Genomic DNA, 25,991 nt, shown 5'->3' on the forward strand with positions numbered 1-25,991 from the left:
CTTTAGAAAAGGAGGAAGATAGAAGTGAAACAAATGGAGAAGGAAACCTGCACAGCTGTGTGACCGAGCAGCAAACCTGCGCAACTGACTGCCTCTGCCTCTGCTGTTTAGTTTAAAGTATGTCTGGATATCTGAGTTAATTCTACAACATTTAACAGGCATCTGGACACTTGTATGAATAGGAAGGGTTTTGAGGGATATGGACCAAATGCTGGTAAATGGGACGAGATTAAACTAGGATATAGAGTTGGCATGGACAAGTTTGCAAAGAGTCATTTTCCATGCTGTACAACTCTATGACGTTACCTATTTATCTCTGTCTTGAAGCTTATCTTAACTGAGTATCCACAGCTGTCTAGCTAGAGAATTCCAAAGATTCATTAACCAATGAAAAATTCCTCATCTTGTTCTTTTGGACCTCAGACCCAGTGACCCCAATCTTTGCTATCAAACCTTCTCACCATCCCAGATATAAGGCTAATGAATGTTTTTATTGTATTCGGTCTATCATAACTATATCCTTTCTCAGAAAGGAGGGCAAAACTGTACACTGTACTCCAGATATCATCTCAAAAAGGTGCTAGATAATTGCAACAAGACTTTTTTATTGAATCATCTTGGATCATACCATTTGCCTTCCTAGCAGCAAGTTACCTGTCAGTGACTAATGAATAAAGACACTGGGGTTCCTTTGCGCACACTTTCCAAACTCTCACCATTTAAGAAATACCATTTCAGTTTTATATTACAGAAATGTATAACTTCAGATTTCTTTTTCACATTAAATTCTATTTGCCATGTTCTTACTCACTTAGCCTATCTAAGTCCTCTTGAATCCTCTTTGCATCCTCCTCACTATATGCATTCCCACTTGGTTTTATGTCATTAGGGAATTTAGAAACTTTACATTTGGTCTGCACCCAAATCATTGGGAGATGTTGAGCAGCTGCAGCCTAAGCACTGATCCATGTGATACCCTACTGGTCACACTCTACTAACCTGAAAATGATCCATTTGTTCCAGATGTGCTTTTGTGCAATAACCAACTCTCAATCCATGCCAGAATATTACTTCCAGTCCCAATTTTATTAACAATCTCCTATATGGCAGCTCATCAAACACTTTCTGAAAATACAAATACAATGCATTCTTCCTTATTTATTCTGCTGGTTATATCCTCAAAATCCAGCATGGTGGGCAATGTGATTTACTTTGATTAAATCCATGTTATTTCTGCACAATCCTATCATTGTTTTCTTGGTGTCCAGTTGTCTTTGTACAAAAAAAACTCCCTTTCTTGAATAGTGAAGTTACATGTGTGACCTTTTAATTTGTAGAAGATTGAAAGATTGCTACTAACACATTCACCACCTCTACAGCCACCTTGTTCAACACCCTGAGACATGGAACTTCTGGACTTCGTGATCTATCAAATTTAAGAGCCAATAATTTCTTTATTACATGGTTTTTGCTTTTACTATCTTCTTTCAATTCCTCTTTCTCATTGGTTCCTTGGTTCTGTAGTATTCTGGAAAGTTTACTTGTATTTTCTTCCATTAAGTTAGATACCTACTTCTTTGACATGAACTTTGAAATGGAGCAAACATTGAGGAGGGTAAAATGACTTCAAGAGGGATTGGTGTAATGACACGTCATTAACACACAGAGGAATTAGGAGTTTATACCCGATAAAGAGGAAAAGAGCTGAGGCAATATAGACCTAGTGCTGTTTAGTTTCTCTGCTAGTTCTTTGCACCTTAATATACATTCTCTTACTTCTGCCTGTACTGCAAGTTCATTTGTCATCTTTGCTAATCTTTCCCTTTTCTACTTAGCCGACCTTGTTTTTCTGTTTCCTCTTCCTTTATTGGTTTATTGACCCTCCTTTTCCGGGAGTCTTAACATCTCCCAATCATCAGACTTGTGAGCAACTCTTGAACCACTTTCTTTGGTCTAATGTAGTTGAACTTGTAACCATGATTTGATCACCTTACCTGCTAGATTTTGTGCCTGAATGGAATGTAAATTTATTGTGAGCTATGTATGAATTCTAAAACAAAGTTTCTCTACTGCGGTAACTGTGCAGGTGGTAAACTATGCCTGCATCTGATTCTAATCTTTTAGACTGCCTCAAAACTTTTAATCTCTGGGTTTTCAAAACTAAAATCATATTTGATTATCCTGAACTTAAAACAACAGCTATCATTGTTTACACTTCCTGTGATTAACCAGTACAATTTAAACAATCTTCCACTAACACTGCAGCAGTTTCCTGCTCCCTGACACATAACTGGTTTCCGTTGCTGTGTTTTTTAAACAGATCAGAAATCCACCCCATACGTTGCTGTTTTAAAATCCAGGCTCAATGATATTAACGTCAGAAAGCTTTTATTTATACCACAACACTTCCAAACTTAACGTGAATTGCTATTGTGTTAGAAAGGTGATGTTGCCATAATCTTACTGAACTGTAGGCTGCTGTCACATTGAATAAGGGCAACTGGTGGGGGTTTAGCCTGAGAGTCACCAAGCCTCCAGCTAAGGGAGAGATTGAGAAGGAGAGTCTTTTATGGTAATCTCAGCCAATATGGAAATTGAAATCTCACTGTTGGTGTCACTCTGCATTGCAAACCAACTGCCCAGCCAATTGAACTAACTTCTAGCTTAGCCTGTTGATATCTCAATTTGAACTATAGGAACCTCCGTCGTACAGAGGAACTTGGGCAGGGATCCCATTCGTAACCAGCTTTTGGTGCTGTATGTAGGTATTGAGTGAGGACAGGATCAATATTGTACACTTGCCACAGTAAGATTGCTGAATCTAGATGTTGAGGCTGAAACTACAGAAACTGAGGAAGCTCTGAGAGCTATCATTGCTGGTGAAAGTACCTCCTAATCTAAGAGTTTGAAAATAAAGAGAAGCCAAGTGATGAGTGAAACAAGAGCAGAAATCTATGGAGAAACTAAGTAGGCCTGACAGCAAGTGTGGAGAGAAATCAGTTAGAGTCATAGATATGTACAGCACGGAAACAGATCCTTCGGTCCAACTTGTCCATGCCGACCAGATATTCCAACTCAATCTAGTCCTACCTGCCAGAACCCGGCCCATGTCCTTCCAAACCCTTCCTATTCATATACCCATCCAGATGCCTTTCAATTGTACTAGCCTCCACTACTTCCTCTAGCAATCACCTCACTGGTCTACAGTTCCCTGGCTTGTCCTTACCACCTTTCATAAACAGTGGCACCACGTTAGCCAACCTCCAGTCATCCGGCACCTCACCTGTGACTATCTATGATACAAATATCTCAGTAAGGGGCTCAGCAATTACTTTCCCAGCTTCCCACAGAGTTCGAGGGCATACCTGATCAGGTCCTGGTGATTTATTCACTTTTATGCATTCCAAGACATCCAGCACTTCCTCCTCTGTAATATGGATATTTTTCAAGATGTCACTATCTATTCCCTACATTCTATATCTTCCATGTCCTTCTCCACAGTAAACACTGATGCAAAATACTCGGTTAGTATCTGCCCCATCTCCTGTGGCTCCCACAAATGCCACCTTGTTGATCTTTGAGGGGCCCTATTCTCTCCCTAGTTACCCTTTTGTCCTTAACGTATTTGTAAAAACCCTTTGGATTCTCCTTAACCCTATTTGCCAAAGTTATCTCATGTCCCCTTTTTGCTCTGTTGATTTCCCTTTTCAGTATACTCCTACTGTCTTTATATTCTCCTAAGGATTCATTCGGTCCACCTTGTCTATACCTGATGTATGCTTCCGTCATTTTTTTTTAAACCAAATTCTCAATCTCTTAGTCACCCAGTATTCCTTACACCTACCAGACTTTCCTTTCACCCTAACAGGAATATATTGTCTCTGGACTCTCGTTATCTCATTTCTGAATGCTTTTCATTTTCCAGATAACTGCGATCTCCTTACAAATTTCTTTACCTGCGAACATCTGCACCCAGTCAGCTTTTGAAAGTCCTTGCCTAATACCATCAAAATTAGCCTTTCTCCAATTTAGAACTTCAACTTTTAGACTTGGCCTTTCCTTTTCCATCAATATTTTAAAACAAATAGAATTATGGTCACTGGCCCCAAAGTGCTCCCCCACTGACACCTCAGTCACCTGCCCTGCCTTATTTCCCCAAATTTTGCACCTTCTGTGGTAGGTACATCCACATTGAATCAGAAAATTTTCTTGTACGCACTTAACAAGTTCCTCTCCATCTAAACCCTTAACACTATGGCAGACCCAGTCTATGTTTAGAAAATTAAAATCCCCTACCATAACCACCCCATTATTCTGACAGATAACTACGATCTCCTTACAAAGTTGTTTCTCAATTTCCCTCTGACTATTAGGGGGTCTATAATACAATCCCAATAAAGGTGATCATCCCTTTCTTATTTCTCAGTTCAATCCAAATAACTTCTCTGGATGTATTTCCAGGAATATCTTCTCAGTACAGCTGTAATGCTATCCCTTAACATAAACACCACTCCCCCTCCTCTTTTGCCTTCCTTTCTGTCCTTCCTATAGCCCATTTGTATCCTGGAACATTAATCTGCCAGTCCTGTCCATCCCTGAGCTATGTTTCTGTAATAGCTATGATATCCTAGTCCCATATTCCTAACCATGCCCTGAGTTCATCTGCCTTCCCTGTTAGGCCTCTTGCATTAATTCCTCCCCCCCACCCCACTCTCTTCCTTCCCCCCCCCCCCACCCCACTCTCTTCCTTCCCCCCCCCCCCCACTCTCTTCCTTCCCCCCCCCCACTCTCTTCCTTCCCCCCCCCCACTCTCTTCCTTCCCCCCCCCACTCTCTTCCTTCCCCCCCCCACTCTCTCTTCCTTCCCCCCCCACTCTCTCTTCCTTCCCCCCCCCCCACTCTCTCTTCCTTCCCCCCCCACTCTCTCTTCCTTCCCCCCCCACTCTCTCTTCCTTCCCCCCCCACTCTCTCTTCCTTCCCCCCCCACTCTCTCTTCCTTCCCCCCCCACTCTCTTTCCCCCCCACTCTCTTTTTCTCCCCCCAACTCTCTTTCCCCCCTCCCTCGCTCTCTCTCCCTCCCACCATGTGCTGCCTTTGTGTATTCCTCTCCCTTTTTAAAAGATTTGTTGTTCTGACTTTATTTTCCTCCAAAGTTCCACAATAATGCAACATCATATAAACAGTCATTAGTCTTCCTGCAATTCAAGGAAATCACCTTGAATACCTAAAATACCTAAAAAGAACAGCCACAAATTTTCCCATCCTCCATCTTGGATTACCCAGAATCCTTTTATTTCGATTCTGGTGTTCCTTCTTCAGATCACTGATTTTTTTTGGGTACTGATTCAGTAGAGTGAACCTTCAATACACTATCAAGGCATATTTTGGTATTATCTTAGTTTGCTGACTTGTAAGTGAGCGTTACTTCATTTACTATGAGCAAGAAATGAAATTTGGCTAATACTGGAATTGTGAATCAAACTACTGTGACTTAGGAAACAAATTAATGTAATAAGTGTCAATTTGCCATCAGCAGTCCAGTTCTACTTAAAAAATATTTAATGTGCCCATTTTCTATATAGACACTATCTGACCTGAGTGTTTTCAGGTTTTGTTGTTTATCCAGTCTCCACATAGTAAGCCACGTTTTGAGATCTATCGACTGAAATTACTAAATTGCATATTGAGTGGCACGGTGGCTCAGTGGTTAGCACTGTTGCCTCATAGCACCAGGGACCCAAGTCTGCGTGGATTACTCTTTGGAGGGTCGGTGCAGACCTGTTGGGCTTGATGGCCTCTTGCTGCACTGTAGGGATTCTGTGATGCTTTCTTACTTTCTATGATTCGTATAAGATTTGAAATACAAATTGGAGAAGGATTAATGAAGGTAACACTAGCTCTATGTTGTCTTCACTCTATTGTGCTAAAGCAAACAAGTAAAAGAGGTCATTGATTTTTCTGTTTAGAACTTTTAAAATTTGCCTAGAAAAAGGACTTTTTTCTTAGTCCTGAATGTGAAGTAATACGTAACATGGAATGTTTCGATTGGAAAATGGAATATGTGCCAGCATTGCTACTCTTTGCTTACAATAAAGCAGGCATATTTTGTATAAATGCAGTTTGCCTGCTAACCCACTGGCTGGTGTTACGCAGTAGTGTTCACTTCAAGTACTATATTTATTGTGTGTGTGAAGCACCTTGACTGTTTTACCTGACAGGACTGTATTGGCACAGCAGTTAACTTTGGTCATTCACTGAACTTTTAAGGCCTAGGATGACATTTACGATCATAATAAAGCCTTTGTTGATGATTGCTTCATAATAGAGCAAACGTTGTTTTAACTGGCAACTCAGCACTTTCAATCAACCGGCAAAATTATACAGCAAATGTTGGAAGTTTACTATATTATCGCAATTTCTGCAATGTCTTGAGTAGTCAGTTGAGGATGCAAGTGAAAAGACTTTTTACTGGAAAGTTTTATTTAAGGCAGAGTAGCATTACGATTTGTGATTTGTGCTATAAAGAAAGTATAATAATGATGTGTATACTGTCTGCATGACCTTTCTATTGCTTAGTGTGTGTTTGTACATTTTGATAATGTGGACCTCATAATTAGCTGGAATATTTGATCAGTCAGCACACTCCTGTCCCCATTGGTGCTGATTTTAATAAAATGGTTGATGTATTGGACAGGAAATATCTTCTCTGTTGTAAATTAAGTTCTAGATTATTCAAAACTAATATGTCCTCAATAGTAATAAAATAACCAACTATTTTGTAGCTTCACTATGAAGTGCAACTATCTGCAAACGTTATCAAGATTTTTGCACATTAAAGCTGTTATTGCCTCACAGAAGTGCAGCCTGCCTTGACTTATTGTATTCAGTGCGCACCTTTAATGAGATGCTACTTTTTTTTTATATATATATATTTTTTTTTTCTTACACTGAGTGCAGTGAGATTCCGCCAAGAGTACTGAAACTGCAACTTTGAAGCTGGCAATTGTGCAGTTAATAGTTATGTTTTTGCCCAGTGACTTCAAACAAACATAGGATTTAAACGATTGGAACTCTGTATCTGAATAGATGCTTTTTGATTTAATTATATAGCTTCAATCCTCTTGCTATTTATTTTGAAAATTAAAACTCTTCACAGTTCAGTGAAACTAATCAGGCAAAGTAAATTAATTAGGTTCTGAAATGTAGTTGAGAAAGATTTCAAGAAGGTAAAAGTAAATTTTGAATACATACATTATTCAATGTAAAATTAAAAAAATGATACTGGAGGGATCCAGATGGCGGCGATCTGAAAGATCTGCTCTGTCGAGCTGTGCATCACAACTGACGAAGTGGTGTTTTTGCCCTTCCCACCTAACTTATTTCAGAAAGTTTTGATAGTTAAACAGTTATAGAATCGTTTATAAATCTTATTTTGGTAAGTGAAGATGACAAAGGTAACAGTTTGACTAAGTCATAACACGTGGGACGTTTTCTGACGGCATCAGGCACACCCGCGACGGCAACTGTGACCGCAGCTACAGCCTCCTTTGCAACTTTGTTGGCATCACTTACCCAACAGACCTTGGCTGCAGAGTTCATGAAGCTCCAGGAAATGATCACGGTGTCGATTGAGGAGAGTCGCATTAGGCTGGAAGCGATTTCGTCCGTGCTGCACGAGGAGGAGCTCGAAGGGAAACGAAAGCAAATGGAGGAGGTCGAACAGTGGACCATAGCGTCGGAGACTGTGATCACGTCGTCAACTCAGTGGATCCAGGCCCTCGAGAAACAGGTCCGGGCCTTAACCAACTAGGTTGTCAACCTCTCAGACAGAGGTAGGAGAAAGAATATCCAGGTTGTTGGAGGGAGTGGAAGGTGGGCATCCAGTAAGATTTTATTGAAGATTGGCTTCTGCGCTTTCTTGGTTGGGAGGCTGAGACGTGCCGGATGAAGGCCAACAGAGCTCACCAGGTTGCAGCGCACAGGCCCGGTTCAGACAAGCATCCCCGCCTGGTCCTAGTGCGATTCCAATGCTACAGAGAGTTATGCAAGCTTCCAGGATGCAGAGGAAGGATCTACAGCCTTGATTTACAAAGGATCCAGGATAATGTTCTTCTCAATTGTTTTTGCAGCCGTGATCAGTAAAAGAAAGTCCTTTTTAAGGTTAAGAGGAAAACTCAAGGACCTCTGTTTTCAGTATTTTGTAAGGTACCCGGTGGTGCTTTGTTTTACTCATGGTGGGTCTGTACATTCATGATTCTTTGGAAAAAGCAAGAAGCTTTCTGGACACTTTTTAAAATAGACTGAATCACCTAAAGGATATGGATAATAATGGTTTCTCTTGTACTTGTTTTGTTAAAGAAAAACTTTTGTTGGATTTTTTTCAGAGTTAATTAGGGTTAATGTATAGTTGGGAATGGATAGAGTGCTCACTTTTTAAACTCTGTTAATATTACTTTTTTTTTGCTGGAGTTTGGGGTCGGCTGAAGCTGGAAGGAGTTTTGGAGGCGTATGTGGGATGTGTAAATGGCTCATGTGGGTAGGGGATCAAGTCCCCCTTTAAGTGCCTTTTGTGTTTTGTCTTTGGTTTAGTTTGGGTTTTTTTTTTGTAGATGTAGTTTTGAAAGTTCTGTTAGGTTTTTTTAGGTGCTGTAGTTTTAGTTTTTAGGCTCCATGAGTCTTTTTCCACTATATAGTCAGTGATCTGCAAGTCGAATTCTTCTTCTCGGGAGTTCAAAGGTTGTTGTAGAGGGTCACGGCTAATTGTGTTCTCAAATGGTGTACCTGGAGCGTTAAAGGGAGTCACTCGCTGGTCAAGAGGAAAAAGATACTTTAGAGTCTTAAAAAAGAGAGAGTTGATATTGCTGTATTGCAGGAAACTCACCTTGATGATAAGGAACATCTGAAATTACAGCAGGGTGGATTTGATCGGGTGTTGTTTCATCCTTCAACACGATGAACAGGGGCATGGCCATACTTTGGAAGAATCTCCCATTTAAGTTACTAGATCATTATCAAAGAAGAGTATGTTTGGTTTGTAATTCTTAAAGTCTCTATATGGTATTTTGAATGTTTGTTGTCCCCGGCGCACCCTCTTAAATTTCTGATGGATGCATTCTCCAAATTGATTGTGTCCTTGTGTCATGACATATTATAGGGAGAGATTTTAACTGTCTTATGGATCCCACAGTGGATAGAATGCCCAAAGGCCCCCCAAATACTTTCTCTGTAATCTAAGCAATTAATTGATTTATGGTGGATGTTTGGAGGTGTCTCCATCTTGCGGGTAGGGTCCTCATTTTTTTTTCTAATCCTCACAAGTGCCGTACTAGGATTGATCTTTTTCTAGTCCACACGATTTTTTTGGATTCGATGAGGTCCTGCACAATTGGGAATATTACCATTTCTGATCATTCAGACACTTAGTGGTCAAGATTAAGGGCAATGTAACTGGCAAATGGATCCCTTTATTCTCAAGGACAGTAAGTTCATTGAGTATTTCTCTAATGAGTGTAATGAGTTTCTTGGCTATCAGTTCGGATATGCCAGTAACCCGTCTATTCTCTGGAAGACTACTAAGGCTTGTGCTAGGGTGATAATCATCTCTTATTCTGCCAGTCGGAAGTGACAGAAGGGAGAGCAGCAGCGCCTGGTTGAGGCATGACTGAAGGTAGCAGAGACTATATGTTTTGATAGACCATTGGTGGCTAAGTTGCAGTGGTTCACAGTTCTTTGGTCCACCTTGAATTCCATGCTCTCTCAGACAGCGAGGAAGGAACATCATTTTCTTTTGCGAAACAAAGGTTGTTTGAGCATAGTGATAGGCCTGGCAAATATCTGGTTAGGAAAAATAACGCCCTCCCCAATCTGTTACCTGAGTCAGGGAATGGGCTAGAATTCTTTGTGATTCCAGAAAGATGAATGCTGCATTTCAGAGATCTTACTCCAAATTATACCAGTCAGAATGCTGTGAGGGCAGATGGGCTAAGGTGGAGTCCTTTTTTTATATATAGAACTTGGATCTTCCAGGTGTGATCTCTGGACAGGCGCGTCTCCTTAATGCCCCTTTATCAAGAAGTACAGGAGGCGATGATGCAGCTTCAGAGTGGAAGGTGCCCGGCCCTGATGGTCTTCCTAATGAATTCTACAAAGAATTTATAAATATATTGTTCGTGCCAATGTTGGACATGTGCAATTACTCAAACAGTCATGATTGCCTCCCGTCATCCTTGAGAGAGGCTAGTGTATCTCTCATCCTTGAAGCGAAGACCCCAGAGGATTGTGCTTCTCATAGGCCCAGCTCACTTCTAAATTCTGATTTTTAAAATTTTGTCCAAGATTTTTGCATTATGGCTGGAAACACGGTTGCCTTCGTTGTCAAAGAGAACCAGATGGGTTTTATAGAGGGCCACAGATCCTCCAACAGTGTTAGAAGGTTACTAAATACTGTCCAAGCGTGTCAGGCAAGGAAGATCACATTATATGCTGATGTTCTTATCTTTTTGTTGAACCCAGTAGTTTCTGTACCCCATTTGATACAATGTATTAATTTATTCGGCTCCTTTTCGGGCTACAAAAATTTAATTTTTCAAAATCAGAGGCTATGCCTATGGAGGAGTGCGGTCTTGGGAATTATCTGACATTGAGGGGAGTCATGTTCTCCCTTTAAGTGGTCACAGGGAAATTTTCTTCAGGTATTTTTGTTATTCCTGTCTTTGACCAGTTTTATAAGGCAGATTTTGTCCGCTTGCTTAACAAGATTGAACAAGATCTTAAAAGATGGGAGGCCCTTCCAACATCCTGGTTTGGTCGAGTAGCCCTTATTAAAATGAATGTCCTTCCTCATTCGCTATACCCTATGCGAATGCTTACTATGGCTTTTCCCAGGCAAACCTTTCGGAGACTTAATGGCTGGTTTAGATGCCTTATCTGGCACCACAAGTGGCCCCTTGTTAAGCTTGTCATATTGCAATTGCAAGGGCTGGGGTTAGTGGACCCCCCGATATTAAAAGATATCAACTAAGCACCTTTTTATCTTTTGTGAGTGACTGACTGGCATTTGGATGGGTATATGACTAGGAAGGATTTGGAGGGATTTGGGCAGGGTGCTGTCAGGGGGGACTAAATTGGCAGGTTGGACTGAAGGGTCTCTTTCCATGCTGTAATCTCTGGCTGGGTTTGTGAAGACCCGGTGTCAGTATGGTTGGATTTTGAAGCCTCCCAGGCAAAGTGCCCTTTTATTAGCCTGTTGTTCTTAGATAAAATGAGGACAGTAGCGGAAGACTGTCGTAATCCAATAATTATTAATGTTGTCAAAATGTGGAGTGAGGGTAATAAATCTAAAACTTTTTCTTACCCCTGTAGTTGGTATGCCGGGATTCCAGCCAGGGATAATGGACCCCAGGTTTAAACACTGGGCAGCTTGGGGAGTTTCCTGTTTGGGTGACTTATTTGAGGGTGAAACAATGATCTCCTTAGACTAAATAAGTTGCAAGTATGGATTATCTACCAGCAGCCTTTTTTCAATTTTTCCAGATTAGTCATCTTACTTAAAAAAAAAACTATGCTTTTGACTGACTCCATACAGATTCAATACAGAAAAGTGGGTGCTTCATGCCAAGAGCACTCTATCAGTTAGTACTCTTTATTATCTGTTGGGGGGGGGAGGTGGTTCCTCGGATGACATTGAGTGACTATGTGAGGTCTGGGGGAGAGAGGTCTATGTGAGGTCTATGAGTTAAGATGTCCTCTGACACGAAGGTATTTGTGAAAATGAGAGATTTCGATCTATAATAAGACCCACGCCTTGCAGTTGAAGATGTGTCTGAAAATTCCCCGAGCCCGCGAGTTGGGATAAGCTAATTGTGGAACATATACTCCTGGACTTTCTCACAAGTGTGGTGCACCAAAAAACTGAATTTTTATGACATAACAGCCCTTTTTGGATTACCCAGATTTGTCTGCCATTTTAATTAGGGCTTTAGTGTGGCCATGACAATCTGATTTAACAAACTTGGTACCCAGAGAGGAAGAATTTCAAATAAATGCAGGTGTATTATTCAATGCTCTTGAAAGTTGGGAGCTATTGTTTTGTTGCACTGAGTGGTATTATTTATTTATTACTTCTGTTGGGCTGTTTTATCTTGCACGAGTATAGTTTTGTTGATCTTTATTTCTTTTTAAATTTTTTTAGAGTAGTGTTGTAATTTTGTAATTGCATTAAGAAATCTTTTCTCAAATATTTTAAAAATTGATACTGACTTCATGTAAGCCAATAATTGGGCTGCGGTTAGAATATTGCTTTTTTTAAAATTTGCAGTGACTTCAAGTAATGTTATATCTCATGTAGATGAGATAACATTCAAAAGAATAGTGTCAGGAATAAAATGTTATGGTTTTTAAGAATGCTTTGAAAACTTTGAACATTCTTCAGTGGAAGAAAGGAAGTCCAGAGAATTTGAATCAAAGTTTACAAATTTATTGGTGGTGAGTGCTAATTGTTACAAAATATAGTTCCAGACATTTGAACATAAGGAAGTTGATAAGTACTTGAAAAGGAAGATGATATAAAGGTAATTGAAAGGAAAGGATTTAGATGAAGAGCAAGTGATAGGATAAAATGATGTCTGCATTGGTCATTCCTTTGACTTGGTTGCCAATAACTTTCAGCTGCCCAACCTTGGTGGAATTATTGGAATATGGAAGAATTTTGATTTTGACCTTGAAATCTGGTTTTAATTGCAATTATTGTCCTGATAACTAATCTACGCAGGCATTTATTTTGATTTTTGCAGGAAACTAAACACAGTTTTAAGCAAATAATAACTTGGTTGACAAAGATGATAACAATGTATAAAAGTAGGAAATTCATTTACATGATATTTCCAAGTAGCATTCTGTCTGCAAAAAAAACATTGCCCAGAGCATTGGTGTTTTTGAGAATTTTTAGTATGAGAGAGATGGGAGGTTTGTTTTTAGTCCTCAAAATTTGATTGTATTTTGTGAAGTTTGATTTAAGTGCTTAATTTCTCTCTTGGAATGACTTCAATTAAATGTAACTTTGCAAAGTAAAGCTATTTAACTAACTTACTCTTGTAAAACCAGTTGTATTGTAACACAATTCTTAATAAACCATTTTTAACTGTCAATTTATTCTAAATTAAATTAGGTTGCTGTGTTTGGGAATTGATGTTTCTTTTCCTAGCACACTATAGACTAAATTTCAGCTTTTTTTCTTGGAGCTGTCCAGTGTAGTCAATGGTATATCATTTTAGACTTAATATTTTGAAATCTGCTTTAAAATTTTGATTTTGAATTGCTGGGAAACTCTGAATAGGAAATGTGCATTGTAAATTGGAGAAGTGCAATCTGCTCTACATACCAGGACCTTTTTTCTCTATTTATGGTCAGGAAAATTATTTTAACTGTGCTTTAAAAACGTTGATTTGTAACATGTGGGCACTTGAATAATGACTAAGCTGAAACCATTCTGTATCATGTCATGTTATACTGAAACTGACCTATTTTGGTAATCCTTGGTAGTGTTGAATACTAGGGTTTATAGGATAAAAGCAAATTACTGCGAATGCTGGAATCTGAAACCAAAAGAGAAAATGCTGGAAAATCTCAGCAGGTCTGGCAGCATCTGTAAGGAGAAAAAAGAGCTGACGTTTTGAGTCAGTTAGACTCCAAGCGTCAGCTCTTCTTCTCTCCTTACAGATGCTGCCAGACCTGCTGAGATTTTCCAGCATTTTCTCTTTTGGTACTAGGATTTATAGATTCTCCTGAATGTTAAACACTTTTCTAGAAAACACTTTTTGCTTTTATTTCTGGTAAGGTATGGAAACCGTGGACATAACCAGCCTTGTATTCATGAAGATACACAGCGTTGCTTTATCACTTCACAGAATCATGGGTTTGCTGTTGAACCGAGTTCTCTTCCAAAAGATTGGTCTGTTTTGTTCACCAATGCTAATGATCAGTCTAATGAAGGAATAGTTCACAATACTAAGCCATTATTCAGGTGAGTGCTTTGGACAGCAAAATGAACTTTTTTCTTATTTTACGGTCACTGCAGCAGTAGCACCATGCATTTCTGTGATGTAGTAAGATGCCCCCGAGATACTTCAGAAAAAATTCAGTTCATTAGAATTTTTGAGAGAGAATGCTGATTATTTCACTTTCCTCATATGTCTGCAATATTTTTCCTTCCTAAACGTTTATCACATTCCCTTTTTTTTTGGATACCTAAAATTAAAATTTCATAGTCATTGTTTTGCTTCTGTTATGAGATCTCATTCTTCTTGTCCACCTCTGACTTTCTTGGCTGCACTCATATATTTATGGCACAGGAGGAGGCCATTCAGTGTGCGTGCTCTGGAGGTTAAGTCACTTCAGATACATAATCCAAGTATTTTTAAGTGGGCTGATGGTTTTTGCCTCTACCACCTTTTCTGACAATGAGGTCTTTCCACAGCTTTCTTTGCTGTCTGTCTCTAAAGTTTGTTTAAAATTTTAGAAGTTGGATATTGGATTCTGAAGTTCGTCAAAGTCACCTTGAAGAATTTAGAATTATCTAGGACAAGGTGATGGACCTTTGGAGTCTTACCTGCTGTTTTGGCAGTCGAAAACAAGCAGCCTTCGATTGGTACTCATCAAACTCATCAGTTTTCTTATTTGGGCCATTGCATTTGAGTCTCTGAAAATTTTTGAGATGGTTTGTTGATTTGTGGCTTTACTGGCCTTGTGGCTAGATATGCAGAATTCCAAGCAACTAAATAATTTGTGCTTTTATTATTCTAATTTCTTTTGAATATGTCCAGTGTCCAGTTTCACCCAGAACATATGGCAGGACCAACAGATCTTGAGAATCTTTTTGATATCTTTTTGGATTGCGTGCAGGATGTGAAGCAGGGAGTTAATTTGGAAAAAACTGGTAAGAATTTTGATATGAGCTGGATGTCATGCCTCACAATTACATTTTACGGATTTCAATGGATCCAAAATTGAAATGAAAGTTAATGTATATTCAAACTTCATAAAATATTGTGTCTGGTATTTCTTCTTCTCTTAAGAATTCTTGACATCATATTGGTTGAAAGGTATCTAAGATATCTAATTGGCTGATGTATTCATGATCTAAACCTTTTTTTCTCTGCATTTTGAAAGATTATATTTAAGGTGTCATGTAAAAAGCCTTTAAATACAATGTTTTGAATCATTTAGTCATGTCAACTGGCCAACTGAAGTAATTGGCTTCCTTGTACTGAACTAACTTCTATTTTGACCATTTGTGAGATGTTGAAAGATTTGAATTTTAGGTGTTATTCAAAATAAACTTTGCTTATTTAAAATTTTTCCCTCCCCACACCCCCCAAAAACATAAATAAAAAGGTAATAAAAGGATGTAAATTGAAACGACTTTTGATCTGTGGTTATATCATAACAAATGTGTTCAGTTCACAAATGGTGTTGCATGAAGGGAAGTTGTAACATTTTTCATTGTCACTGAGTTGTTTAAAATGTTTTTGCTGTGAGCTTAATAAAATTTAGTGTTCATTATGTAGAATATTTTGTGATTTTCACTGTATTTCTAATCAATTGCAGTCTGCAGAGTTAAAACTGCAAGATGATTATAATAATCCCGTCTCCTCGTCTACTTGGTTTCCTATTTTTAAAAAAAATCCACGTAGCACTTGTTTTGGAATAAGAAAATTAGGCTGGGATCATATCTGATTACTGCAAACCTCAGTTTAATGTGTGTGATTAGTAGCAGCTGAGTTGAAATACCAAGGCAGTTCTTCAGATCATAAGTTATGTTATTGGATATGTTTAATCTGTTTTAATGCTGATTTAATATTTAGGAAAAGTAGTGATTTAACACTTTGCAGACTATATAATAGTCATTATTTTTTCCTAGAAGATGTTGATTCATGTAGAAATTGTGTAAAATGCTCCATTAATTGAACACATTCAACTGCATCTCTGCCCCTTTCTGAATCACAGAATGATACAGCACAGGACATTATTCCAACCCATCATACTCATGCTAGATGTTTTGAAAGAGCTAACCAATACTTGCATTCTTTTTATCGTTTTAGATTGCACGCCTTTTTCAAATTTGAAGTCTAATTCCTTTTTTAAAATAAGCACTTCTGACAATATAATGCAATTTGTGATGAAATAATCCTCATTTTGCATTTATTTTCTGTGCCAGACAGTTAAATCACTGTTCTCTCATTAACAACCCTTCTGCCACTGGAAATATAATGAAGTACCATGTTGGACTGGGGTAGACAAAGTTTTTAAAAATCACACAACGCCAGGTTATGGTCCAACAGGTTTATTTGGAAGTACAAGCTTTTGGAGCACTATTCCTTTGTCAGGTAGCTAGTAGGGCAGGATCATAACACACAGAATTTATGGCATAGAATTTGTAACGCAGTTAGTGTCATGCAACTGATATGATATATTGAACAACTAGATTACTGTTAAGTCTTTCATCTTTTAGGTTGCAGGTTTTGATGCATTAATATATAAATCCCAGAACTTATTTCAAGTCACATTCTCAAGGTAACATAAAGTTTTATTTTATTAAAAATTGACATCTCGGCTCAGACAATGCATTAATGATGTAAGGTTAGAGTCTGTTGGTGTCCCAACCTTGAGCCAGACTCATTCCATTTCCAAAGTAGGAATTTAGAAAATGTCACATGGATTGACTACCTACAGATTTGAACAAAATAGGATGTATCTTCAAATGCATATTCACCCAATAGACGTGTGTGTGTGTGTGTGTGTGTGTGTGTGTGTGTGTGTGTGTGTGTGTGTGTGTGTGTGTGAGAGAGAGAGAGAGAGAGAATGTGTGTGAGTGAGAGAGAGTCTGCATGAGTGTGTGTGTGCTTGAGTTTGTGTGTGTATAATGTAGTGGGGTCACCTGTAGTGTGACTTGAACCCCAGGTCTCAGTTGAGGCTATTCTCATGGGTATTGAACTTAGCTATTAGCCTCTGCTCAGCCACTCTGCAATCCCGAAGTCTGCCTTGGAGAATGGTCACCCGAAGATCCTAAGCCAAATGTCCCTGACTGCTGAAGCCCTCCCCGACTGGGAGGGACATGGATGCCACCATTACATGTGGGGGCACCCAACCATGTACGCAATAGGTACTCATGACTCAGCCAATGTTGTCTCTCTCCTATATGCTTGAAGGCAAGCATGCCCAAAGTAGAGAGTACGGTGCTGGAAAAGCACAGCAGGTCAGACACCATCCGAGGAGCAAGAGAGTTGATGTTTCGAGCAATTCATCAGGACTAATTCATCAGGCTTATGCCCGAAACATCGACTCTTCTGCTCCTCGAATGCTGCCTGACCTGCTCTGCTTTTCCAGCACCACATTCTCAACTTTGATCTCCAGCATCTGCAGTCCTCACTTGCGCCAAGCAAATGCTATAACAATGGGTGAATGGGCACTGCGCAACAATTGCTAAACCGGCATTTTCTCTCTCATTCGGGGGAATACTTAAGCAGATAGAAAATCCTTGACTTGGATCCTCAGGTGACCATCCTCCATGGCAGATTTTGGAGTTCGCGACAACACGGAGTGGCCAAGCAGAGGCTGATAGCTAAATTCGGTACCCATGTGGGTGGCTTTAACCAGAACCTTGGCTTCATGTCACACAATAGGTGACCCCACTACTCTATCTCTTGCACATGCTCGCATATTCTCCCTGGCTCTCTGTCTTTGTCTGTCACACGCTCAATCACTCACAGGCTTATACTCTGTCACACTCACACACGCACTCTACCAAATACAAACACACTTGTCAATGGGTTGAATTTGTATTTGTTGAATTGTTTTTGCAGATATTTAATGTTTTGCTCAAAAAACGCACAATCTGCAGGCAGTTAATCCATATGACATAATAAAACCCTACCTTGGAAATAGAGGCAGTCTGACTCAAGATGGGGGCACAGATCGACTCTAAGTTCACACCTACAATACACCGTCTTAGCTGAGATGTAATATTTTTCCCCCTAAAGCCTGAAGTTATCTCGGGAATGTGATTTGAAAGAAGTTCTGGGATTAACATATTAATGAATCAAAGTCTGCAACCTGTTCTAAAAGATGAAAGATTTAACAGCAATGGTTGCATGACACTGATCTTGTACTATAAGTTCTGTCTTATGATCCAGCCCCACCAGCTACCTGACAAAGGAGCAGCACTCTGAAAGCTAGTACTTCTAAATAAACCTGTTGTACTATAATCTGGTGTTGTATGATTTTTGATTTTTAAAATAATGTAAATAAGAAGAAACTGTCCGACTTCCTTGTGATTTTGAACACCTCCATCCAATGCCCAGTTGTTCTACTTAAAACAGAGAAAGTTAACTTGAATTTCTCTAGTCTCGCCAGATTACTTGTGCCATTTTAATTTTCTTATGCACCTTGTCTAAGATCTGTGCAACTTTCCTAAAACATGTGGTGCCTTACATTGAGCATCACATACCAACTGAGACCTAACCAGTGCTTTAGCAATGATTTTTCGTGCTGCCTCCTTGATTGTGTATAATTTTTCTTTGTCAGCACAGTCAAGAACATAATTTAAATTGCTCTGACTAGTTCAATGGTTTGTGTGCATGTATCCTCCCACTTTTTGAAATTGTATAATTTAGGTTTATTGTGTCTTTATTCTTGTTCCTAAAATCTAGCACTTGACAGTTTGCATTAAATTTCCATTTATTTCACCATGAGTCTGTGGAGTTAAACAGTAAAATAAAATACTGTAGATGCAGGAAGTCTAGAATAAAACTGCAAATTTCTAAATTGCATCATTGGGCAAAATCTATGGGGAGGGAAGGAGTCTGTTTCATGTCAATGTTCTTTTGAGAGATCAAAATGCTGTGGTGCTGTATTCCCTTTCCACAAGTACTTACAAAGCTGCTAAGAATGCCCAGTATTCATTTTTCCATTAAGGTTTTTAAACCTATTTTTCAGTCTTGTTAGGGCTGTTTTAATATGGAATTTATTTTCTAATATTGATGTGATTTTGAATATCTGTAGTTTTTAAGAACAATTATAGTGGCTGAAGTACTTTTGACTTTTCTTTCTTCTAAACATGAATGGTTGTGCAGAGTGACTGACTGACAGACACAATAATGATGCGTGTTTAAAAATATCTTGTCTTTTAGTTAAGGAACGGATGACTTATTTTTATTCATACAAAAGTGGAACTGATCTATGTAAAATCCCATCCGGAAGAATACAACCTCGCAAAGTCCTCATTCTTGGGTCAGGTGGATTATCTATTGGTCAAGCTGGGGAGTTTGATTATTCTGGTTCTCAGGTGAGTTGAAAAATAAATCGAGAGCAAATTGTCAATTTTTGAATGTGACGTTCACCCAACTGGAAACAATTAAGATAACAGTAAATATCAGCAGACTGTTTACTTTGTATTCGCTGGTTAAAGGTTTAAGTTGTTTTCAAGTATTCATGAAATATTTCTGGGAGTTGGTCACTTTACTGTGGTTTGTGATTTGAGCTTTGTTATGCTACTTCATTTGTCCTTTTGATTTAGATTTGTTTAACCTTGTCTCAAAATTATTTTGATAGCATTTGTTTGTGTGTTTTGATCTTCTGCAGCCTACCTAAATGGTGATTCTGTTACAGGCTATTAAAGCTCTGAAAGAGGAGAATGTTCAATCAGTGCTTATTAATCCAAATATTGCAACAGTACAGACATCTAAAGGACTCGCAGACAAAGTCTATTTTCTGCCTATTACTCCAGAATATGTCACACAGGTATAACAGCTTTCCTATTTATATTGAGAATGTCTGAGCAAAGTAACCTGTCACTAATCAAGATCATTGCAAGATACTGTGCTTTTTGAGGTAAGGCTTGCTAAGTATGCTAAAAGTTATTTTTGGCTGATTCATGAGATTTTGGTATGTATTGGTGGGGTACGACTCAAGAGGGTTTATTGTCACTTTAATCCTTTTGGCTTTAATTCACTGTTTTATGGCAGCTTATTTGATTTTTACCATATTTGCTAACATTATATTCTGTAGTTTATCTGGGATACTGATCCATACCAAATAGAAAGACTTTAGATTTGCAAGGTCTTGGCTAATCTTATCTGAAATAATAAATGGAACTCATGCAGGAACTATTAGGACAGAGGAAAGCGTTTTTCTCAGCAACCCTTTCAACTTTTTAATGATGAGGCTGTGACAGCCTTTGAGGAGGACACAAAGTTCTTGGATGATAGTTCCATTTACAGTGGGCAAGTAAAAACTGTGTTCTAGCAAGATTAGATTAGATTAGATTACTTACAGTGTGGAAACAGGCCCTTTGGCCCAACAAGTCCACACCGACCCGCCGAAGCGCAACCCACCCATACCCCTACATCTACCCCTTACCTAACACTATGGGCAATTTAGCATAGCCAATACACCTGACCTACACGTCTCTGGACTGTGGGAGGAAACCCACGCAGACACTGGGAGAACGTGCAAACTCCACACAGTCAGTCGCCTGAGTCGGGAATTGAACGCAGGTCCCTGGCGCTGTGAGGCAGCAGTGCTAACCACTGTGCCACCGTGCCGCCCAAAGTTGTTGCCTTCAGGCTGAGGGGAGGAGATGGAAGGAAGAAACTCAGAATTTTCATATTAAGTGTATTTTAGACATGGCTAGTTGATCTTGTGTGCAAATCATAAACATAATGTTTAGAAATTGGAGGGAAAGAACTTGTGTTTTTATTGTAAAAATCTGATCCAAAAAAGTGCATTTCTTATGAAGTACGGTCACAAGTTTTGTAGGGACAGCCAATGTTTGCACAAATGGTCTTGTTTAACAACCAAAATGGCTACCTATTTTCCCTTTTCCAGTGTTTATTGAAGGCAAGATACTTGTTCAGAAACTTACCTGCCCTTTTAACTAAAGACATGGAATTGTTTGCAAGTGCGTGAATGAGAAGATGTCTTGATCTTATGTATCCGAGAGTCAGTGTCCGTGGATGCTACCTTTATTAGTTATTGCAGTGTCAACTGAGTTTTCATGCATAAGTGCTGACCCAAGGACTTTTCAGAGGAAAGATGTTGCCACAAAGAAAAACACAAAATAGCGGTTTATGTAGTGTAACTGCAATTAATGATTGTAAATGTAACTAAGTATCTCAGTCCATGCATTATATGTAAATAGAGAGATACAATATTTTGGATTTTCAGGTTATTATGAATGAACGGCCGGATGGAATCCTCCTGACATTTGGTGGACAGACTGCATTAAATTGTGGAGTAGAGCTTCAAAAAAGAGGAGTTTTAGAAAAATATAATGTCAGAGTTTTGGGCACTCCAGTTTCTTCCATTGAGATGACAGAAGATCGCAAAATATTTGTGGAGAAAATGGCACAAATTAATGAATATGTTGTCCCCAGTGAAGCTGCCTTCTCTTTAGATCAGGTAAACATCCTGAGTTTCTTTGTAACCCTGTCTCAACTATTGTATACCATTTGTTAGTGAACCTGAACATTGCAGCAACATTTGTGAGTCCCATAAAATATGCAGCAGTGTGAGTCCTGGATGGTTTGAATTGCACATTTTGTCAATGTTTTAGCATTTATACTTGCAAGTTAAATATACTGTCGTCTGATCCGTATAATAACCTTTTCGCATGTTTGAGTGTTAGATATCAGAGTAAAATTTCAACTCTTCAATTTATTAGGCACAAAGTGCAGCAGAACGCCTGGGTTATCCAGTTCTGGTACGGGCTGCCTTTGCTTTGGGTGGCTTGGGCTCAGGATTTGCTCAGAACAAAGAGGAGTTGGTGACCTTAGTGACACAGACATTTGCACATACGTCTCAAATTCTGATCGATAAGTCTTTGAAAGGCTGGAAGGAAATAGAATATGAAATTGTCAGAGATGCCTATGATAATTGTATCACAGTAAGTATAAAGGATTTGAATCCTCTGTCAGTTAATGGTTATTTTGTTTGTTTTTGCACTGTAAGTGTTACTAAGTGGTGTGTTATTTATGTCTATAGGTTTGCAATATGGAAAATGTCGATCCATTAGGAATCCACACAGGGGAATCTATAGTTGTTGCACCAAGTCAAACTCTAAATGATAAGGAATATAACATGCTAAGAACTACGGCAATCAAAGTGATACGGCACTTGGGTGTTGTTGGGGAGTGTAATATTCAGTATGCCCTGAACCCTGAGTCTGAACAGGTATGTGCTGTTTGATCCTCCTGGTTATCTTCATTACCTCAACTTAATTTGTCCCTGCTACTTTATCATGCAACTAGAATTTACTTTCCAGTAACTTTAGACCTTCATATATTGAAGGTCAGAAGTCTGAGAACACCAGATTTATAGTCCCAACAGGTTTATTTGAAATCTCATGCTTTTGGAGCGTTGGTCCTTAGTCAGGTGAAGTGAGAGAAGTATGTAGATACGGAAGGCAGAGAGATCTGTGAATGGAGGGTAGATAGGCCACATAATAGGCCTGTGTAGGTGTTTGTGGGATCATGTTTGAATACCAACTGGAATCAATGAGCGGCAAAAATACCATTTTTTATGCAGCAAGAATCCCAAAATATTGTCCTCACAAGAGCACCTTTATACACAGTTCTTGCAGTTTCTGGTGTTACAGTTTTTGTCTATAGTACACAAAGATCTTAGGTGATTCTCTCCTGGGATACAGGAGATGGGCTGGTTGTTCCTTCTAATGGGATTAAGAGTGTCTGTCCAGTCTGTTTGCATATCAAGAGGTGTTAGTCCTTTTGACTTTTAAGTTAGTAAAATACTATGCCTATATGCTCTAAATAAGTTACAAATTGTACCTGCGCTTAATAAAAGAATAAAGAATGTAAAACTGATTACTACAGCTGGCTTGTGAGATTTGTTTACTACTTGCCATTTTGAGTTCCTTTCGTTCCGTTCCCGGTCCCAGTCCTGTTCCTGTTTTGTGGAGACTTGATGGGGATGGTATTATTCTGTATGCTATCTTTATTCTGAGGTAAACACTGCTTGTAGCAAGGGTTGATAAGGTGCAAAAATGCAGTAATGGGTTTGAAGGGGGTGTTTTACATTTGGGTAGTAAAATATACTAGAGAACTGCACTTTAATAAATAAAACCATATTATAGTAAAGAACAGGTTAGTAAAGGTTTATGAATGAATTAATAGGAGCTGGTGAGTGCGTTAATAAAGATAACCTATAACACAATATTTCACATGGTCAAGAGTGTCAGACAATATGAGCCAAGTGTCAACAGCTGAATAATAAGTAAAGAGGTGACCTACAATCTAATGTAAATAAGACAGAGATAATTACAAAGCAATTAAGAGTTAGGTTGTAATTATCTCTTTGCCTCATTTAATCGGATTATAGGTCATTCCTTTGCTTGTTAATTAACTGAGCTGATCGATCCTTCATCCCCTTCTCCGTCAGGACAGGTTACCTAAAGGTGCTGGGGATATGGTTCAAAGGGCTAGTGGAGTGCACAAAATCGTGGGAGGAGTGCATTGCCAAAGGAAAGCAGAAACTGGTCTTTTGGAAGCACTGCTCCCTCTCCATTGTAGGTCTCTCTGTTGTATGTAGCACAAGTCTGGCCCATTCCCCCAAAACTGTGCTGTTTCAGTCACCTGTCCCATCTTTCATTTTATCTGTGAACCTAGATAGACTGTGTTTGCAGGACTCCATGTATAAAACTCTGGATAAGGGAGGGGAAAATGTACCTAATGCTGTCCTAATCCTGATGGCCACCTGCATCATCAAGCTGTGTAGATCCTCTGTACACAAATACCAAGTGTCTCTGTACTGAGGTTCTAACTGTCCCTGGTGTTGCGAAGGACAGTTCTGCCCTCTCTACTGCGGAATGCTCCAAGTATTGGACTGTTCTGTATCACCTGTCCTTTTCGAGAGAAATTTATATAGAAAAGCACCTTTGACCACGAATCCAACAGAAAGTGGGCAGCTTGTAGTGTCCTCAAAATCCTGAGAGAAAAGGACAGGGTGCATGGTTTTCTGAGCAGAATGCCTCATCACCTGACCAAGCACCAAGACATTGCTTGGCTGGTGGTGAGATGGGCACTACCAATGAGATCCTTCATGCATGTCCGATCAGCGTGCGCCACTACATGCTGCCATTAAAATGGATGTGAAGGGGTTCAGACTGTCACATATCTCCTTCTGAAATGTGCCTTTGCAATGGACATCTGAAGGAACATGCAGTGGTTTTTGTTGAGATTCGTCGCAAGCAGCTCTGTGGCGCATGATTGTGCCCTATACAGCCTGTCTCCCCAGGGCACAGACATCAGCTGCATCTGAAGTGCCATCAGTTCTGTGAAAGGCGCTCTTTGGTCTGCCTGAACCTTGTTGGCCTTCCAGAACACTGAGTTGGCCCCGACTGAGTGGTGCAAACTAGCACATTCCAAGATCCAGGACTACATGCTGAAGGATTCGCTAAAGCTTTGGGGCAGCTGCCACCAAGGAACAGTAAGGAAAAACCTGAGTCCTTCCTGCTGAAGTTAAATGGGGATCCGTTCAATTCTCGGATCCGCCTAGTCTCAAATATATGCAAACATTAGTATTCTATGTGTAAGAGAGGTTTGTAGGTGGTCAAATAACAGTCTGAACCCCTTCACAACCATTTTGTCTACTTGATTTACAACTGTGCAGAACCAAACTGCTTTTGTGTCCATGTCTATATACAATGAAGTTTTTTTAATGAACTAAAATTATATATATTTTTAAATGAAAAAGGGATTCCAAATACACCTGTTGGTCTACAACTTGATGTCATCTGACTTCTAACCCTGTCATCCCAGGCAACGCTGACACCACCACATCATTAATATATGCAGACTACAAAGTTTATTGATTGGAAGTGACCAGTGAACTTTTTGTGCATTTTAATAGTTTAAATAAAACTTAGTGATCACCTGAAAGAAAAGATAATTCAGTGGGCCATAAGTTAAACAATATTTTTTACACATATTCTGCAGCTGATAGTACTGATTAAGTAAATGTATATAAAAGGAAAGCAGTACAGTAGATTTCAAAGCATTTTGGAGTTTAATGGCGGTTTATCTCCTTTTACAACATTCTTGCTGATAGTAACATCGTATTAGAAACACAGTTTTAAATCTGTTGAGGGTCACAAAAGTCAGGCTTGTATGTCACCCCATCCTCTTCCCATTCTACAGTGGTCATTTTAATTTTGCTTAGGTACTGATATTTATTTTCCAGAAAGAAATAATTTAAATAGCTTACAGACACACACATGCAATTGCACAGTATGTTTTGTAGTTAAAATTAAATCACATGTTTTGGATATTATTTGTTACTTGAACAAAGATTTAATTTCAAATTGTAATTCATCTGTATTTGGTAAATGATATATTAGTAAGTAGGAACTACCCAAATTTCATTTCATTTTAAAGACCTAAAGAAGTTATGTGGCTTATTTGCTTGGTCAGCTTTTTTGTGTTTTTTTGAGGTGGACATCACTGGCAAAGCTAATATTTGTTGCCATCCCGAACTGTCGCTGAATTTTAATATGCAGGTGGACTGCAGGTCCACCTTCAATATGCAGGTGGACTGGACTGGGTAAATAATGTTGCCAGTGGATCCAAAGAAAGGGAATTCATGGAATGCTTACAAGATGGCTTTTTGGAACAGCTTATCATGGAGCCCACAAGGAAACAGGCTATTCTGGACCTAATGCTTTGTAATGAACCAGACTTTATAAAAGATCTTAAAGTAAGGGAACCCTTAGGAAGCAGCGATCATAATATGGTAGAGTTCAGTCTGCAGTTTGAAAGAGAGAAGGCAAAATTGGATGTAATGGTGTTACAGTTAAATAAAGGTAATTATGAGGGCATGAGAAAGGAACTGACAAAAATAGACTGGAAGCAGAGCCTAGCGGGGAAGACAGTAGAGTAAAAATGGCAGGAGTTTGTGGGTATAATTGAGGACACTGTACAGAGGTTC

At 39.1% G+C, this 25,991-nt stretch overlaps 1 protein-coding gene across 2 annotated transcripts in view; it reads left to right on the top strand.

Moving 5' to 3' along the window:
• The window catches only part of cad (carbamoyl-phosphate synthetase 2, aspartate transcarbamylase, and dihydroorotase), a 143,490-nt gene that overhangs the window by 46,386 nt on the left and 71,113 nt on the right, over positions 1 to 25,991 (top strand). For both annotated transcript variants that reach the window (XM_060851657.1, XM_060851663.1), the window contains exons 7-13: positions 13,834 to 14,019; positions 14,819 to 14,931; positions 19,184 to 19,338; positions 19,662 to 19,793; positions 21,219 to 21,452; positions 21,715 to 21,936; positions 22,035 to 22,223. In XM_060851657.1, the coding sequence (XP_060707640.1) occupies positions 13,834 to 14,019; positions 14,819 to 14,931; positions 19,184 to 19,338; positions 19,662 to 19,793; positions 21,219 to 21,452; positions 21,715 to 21,936; positions 22,035 to 22,223 (1,231 nt within the window). The remainder of the gene's footprint in view (positions 1 to 13,833; positions 14,020 to 14,818; positions 14,932 to 19,183; positions 19,339 to 19,661; positions 19,794 to 21,218; positions 21,453 to 21,714; positions 21,937 to 22,034; positions 22,224 to 25,991) is intronic.

This window comes from Hemiscyllium ocellatum, chromosome 3 (assembly GCF_020745735.1).
Source record: "Hemiscyllium ocellatum isolate sHemOce1 chromosome 3, sHemOce1.pat.X.cur, whole genome shotgun sequence".
Classification (NCBI taxonomy): Eukaryota; Metazoa; Chordata; class Chondrichthyes; order Orectolobiformes; family Hemiscylliidae; genus Hemiscyllium; species Hemiscyllium ocellatum.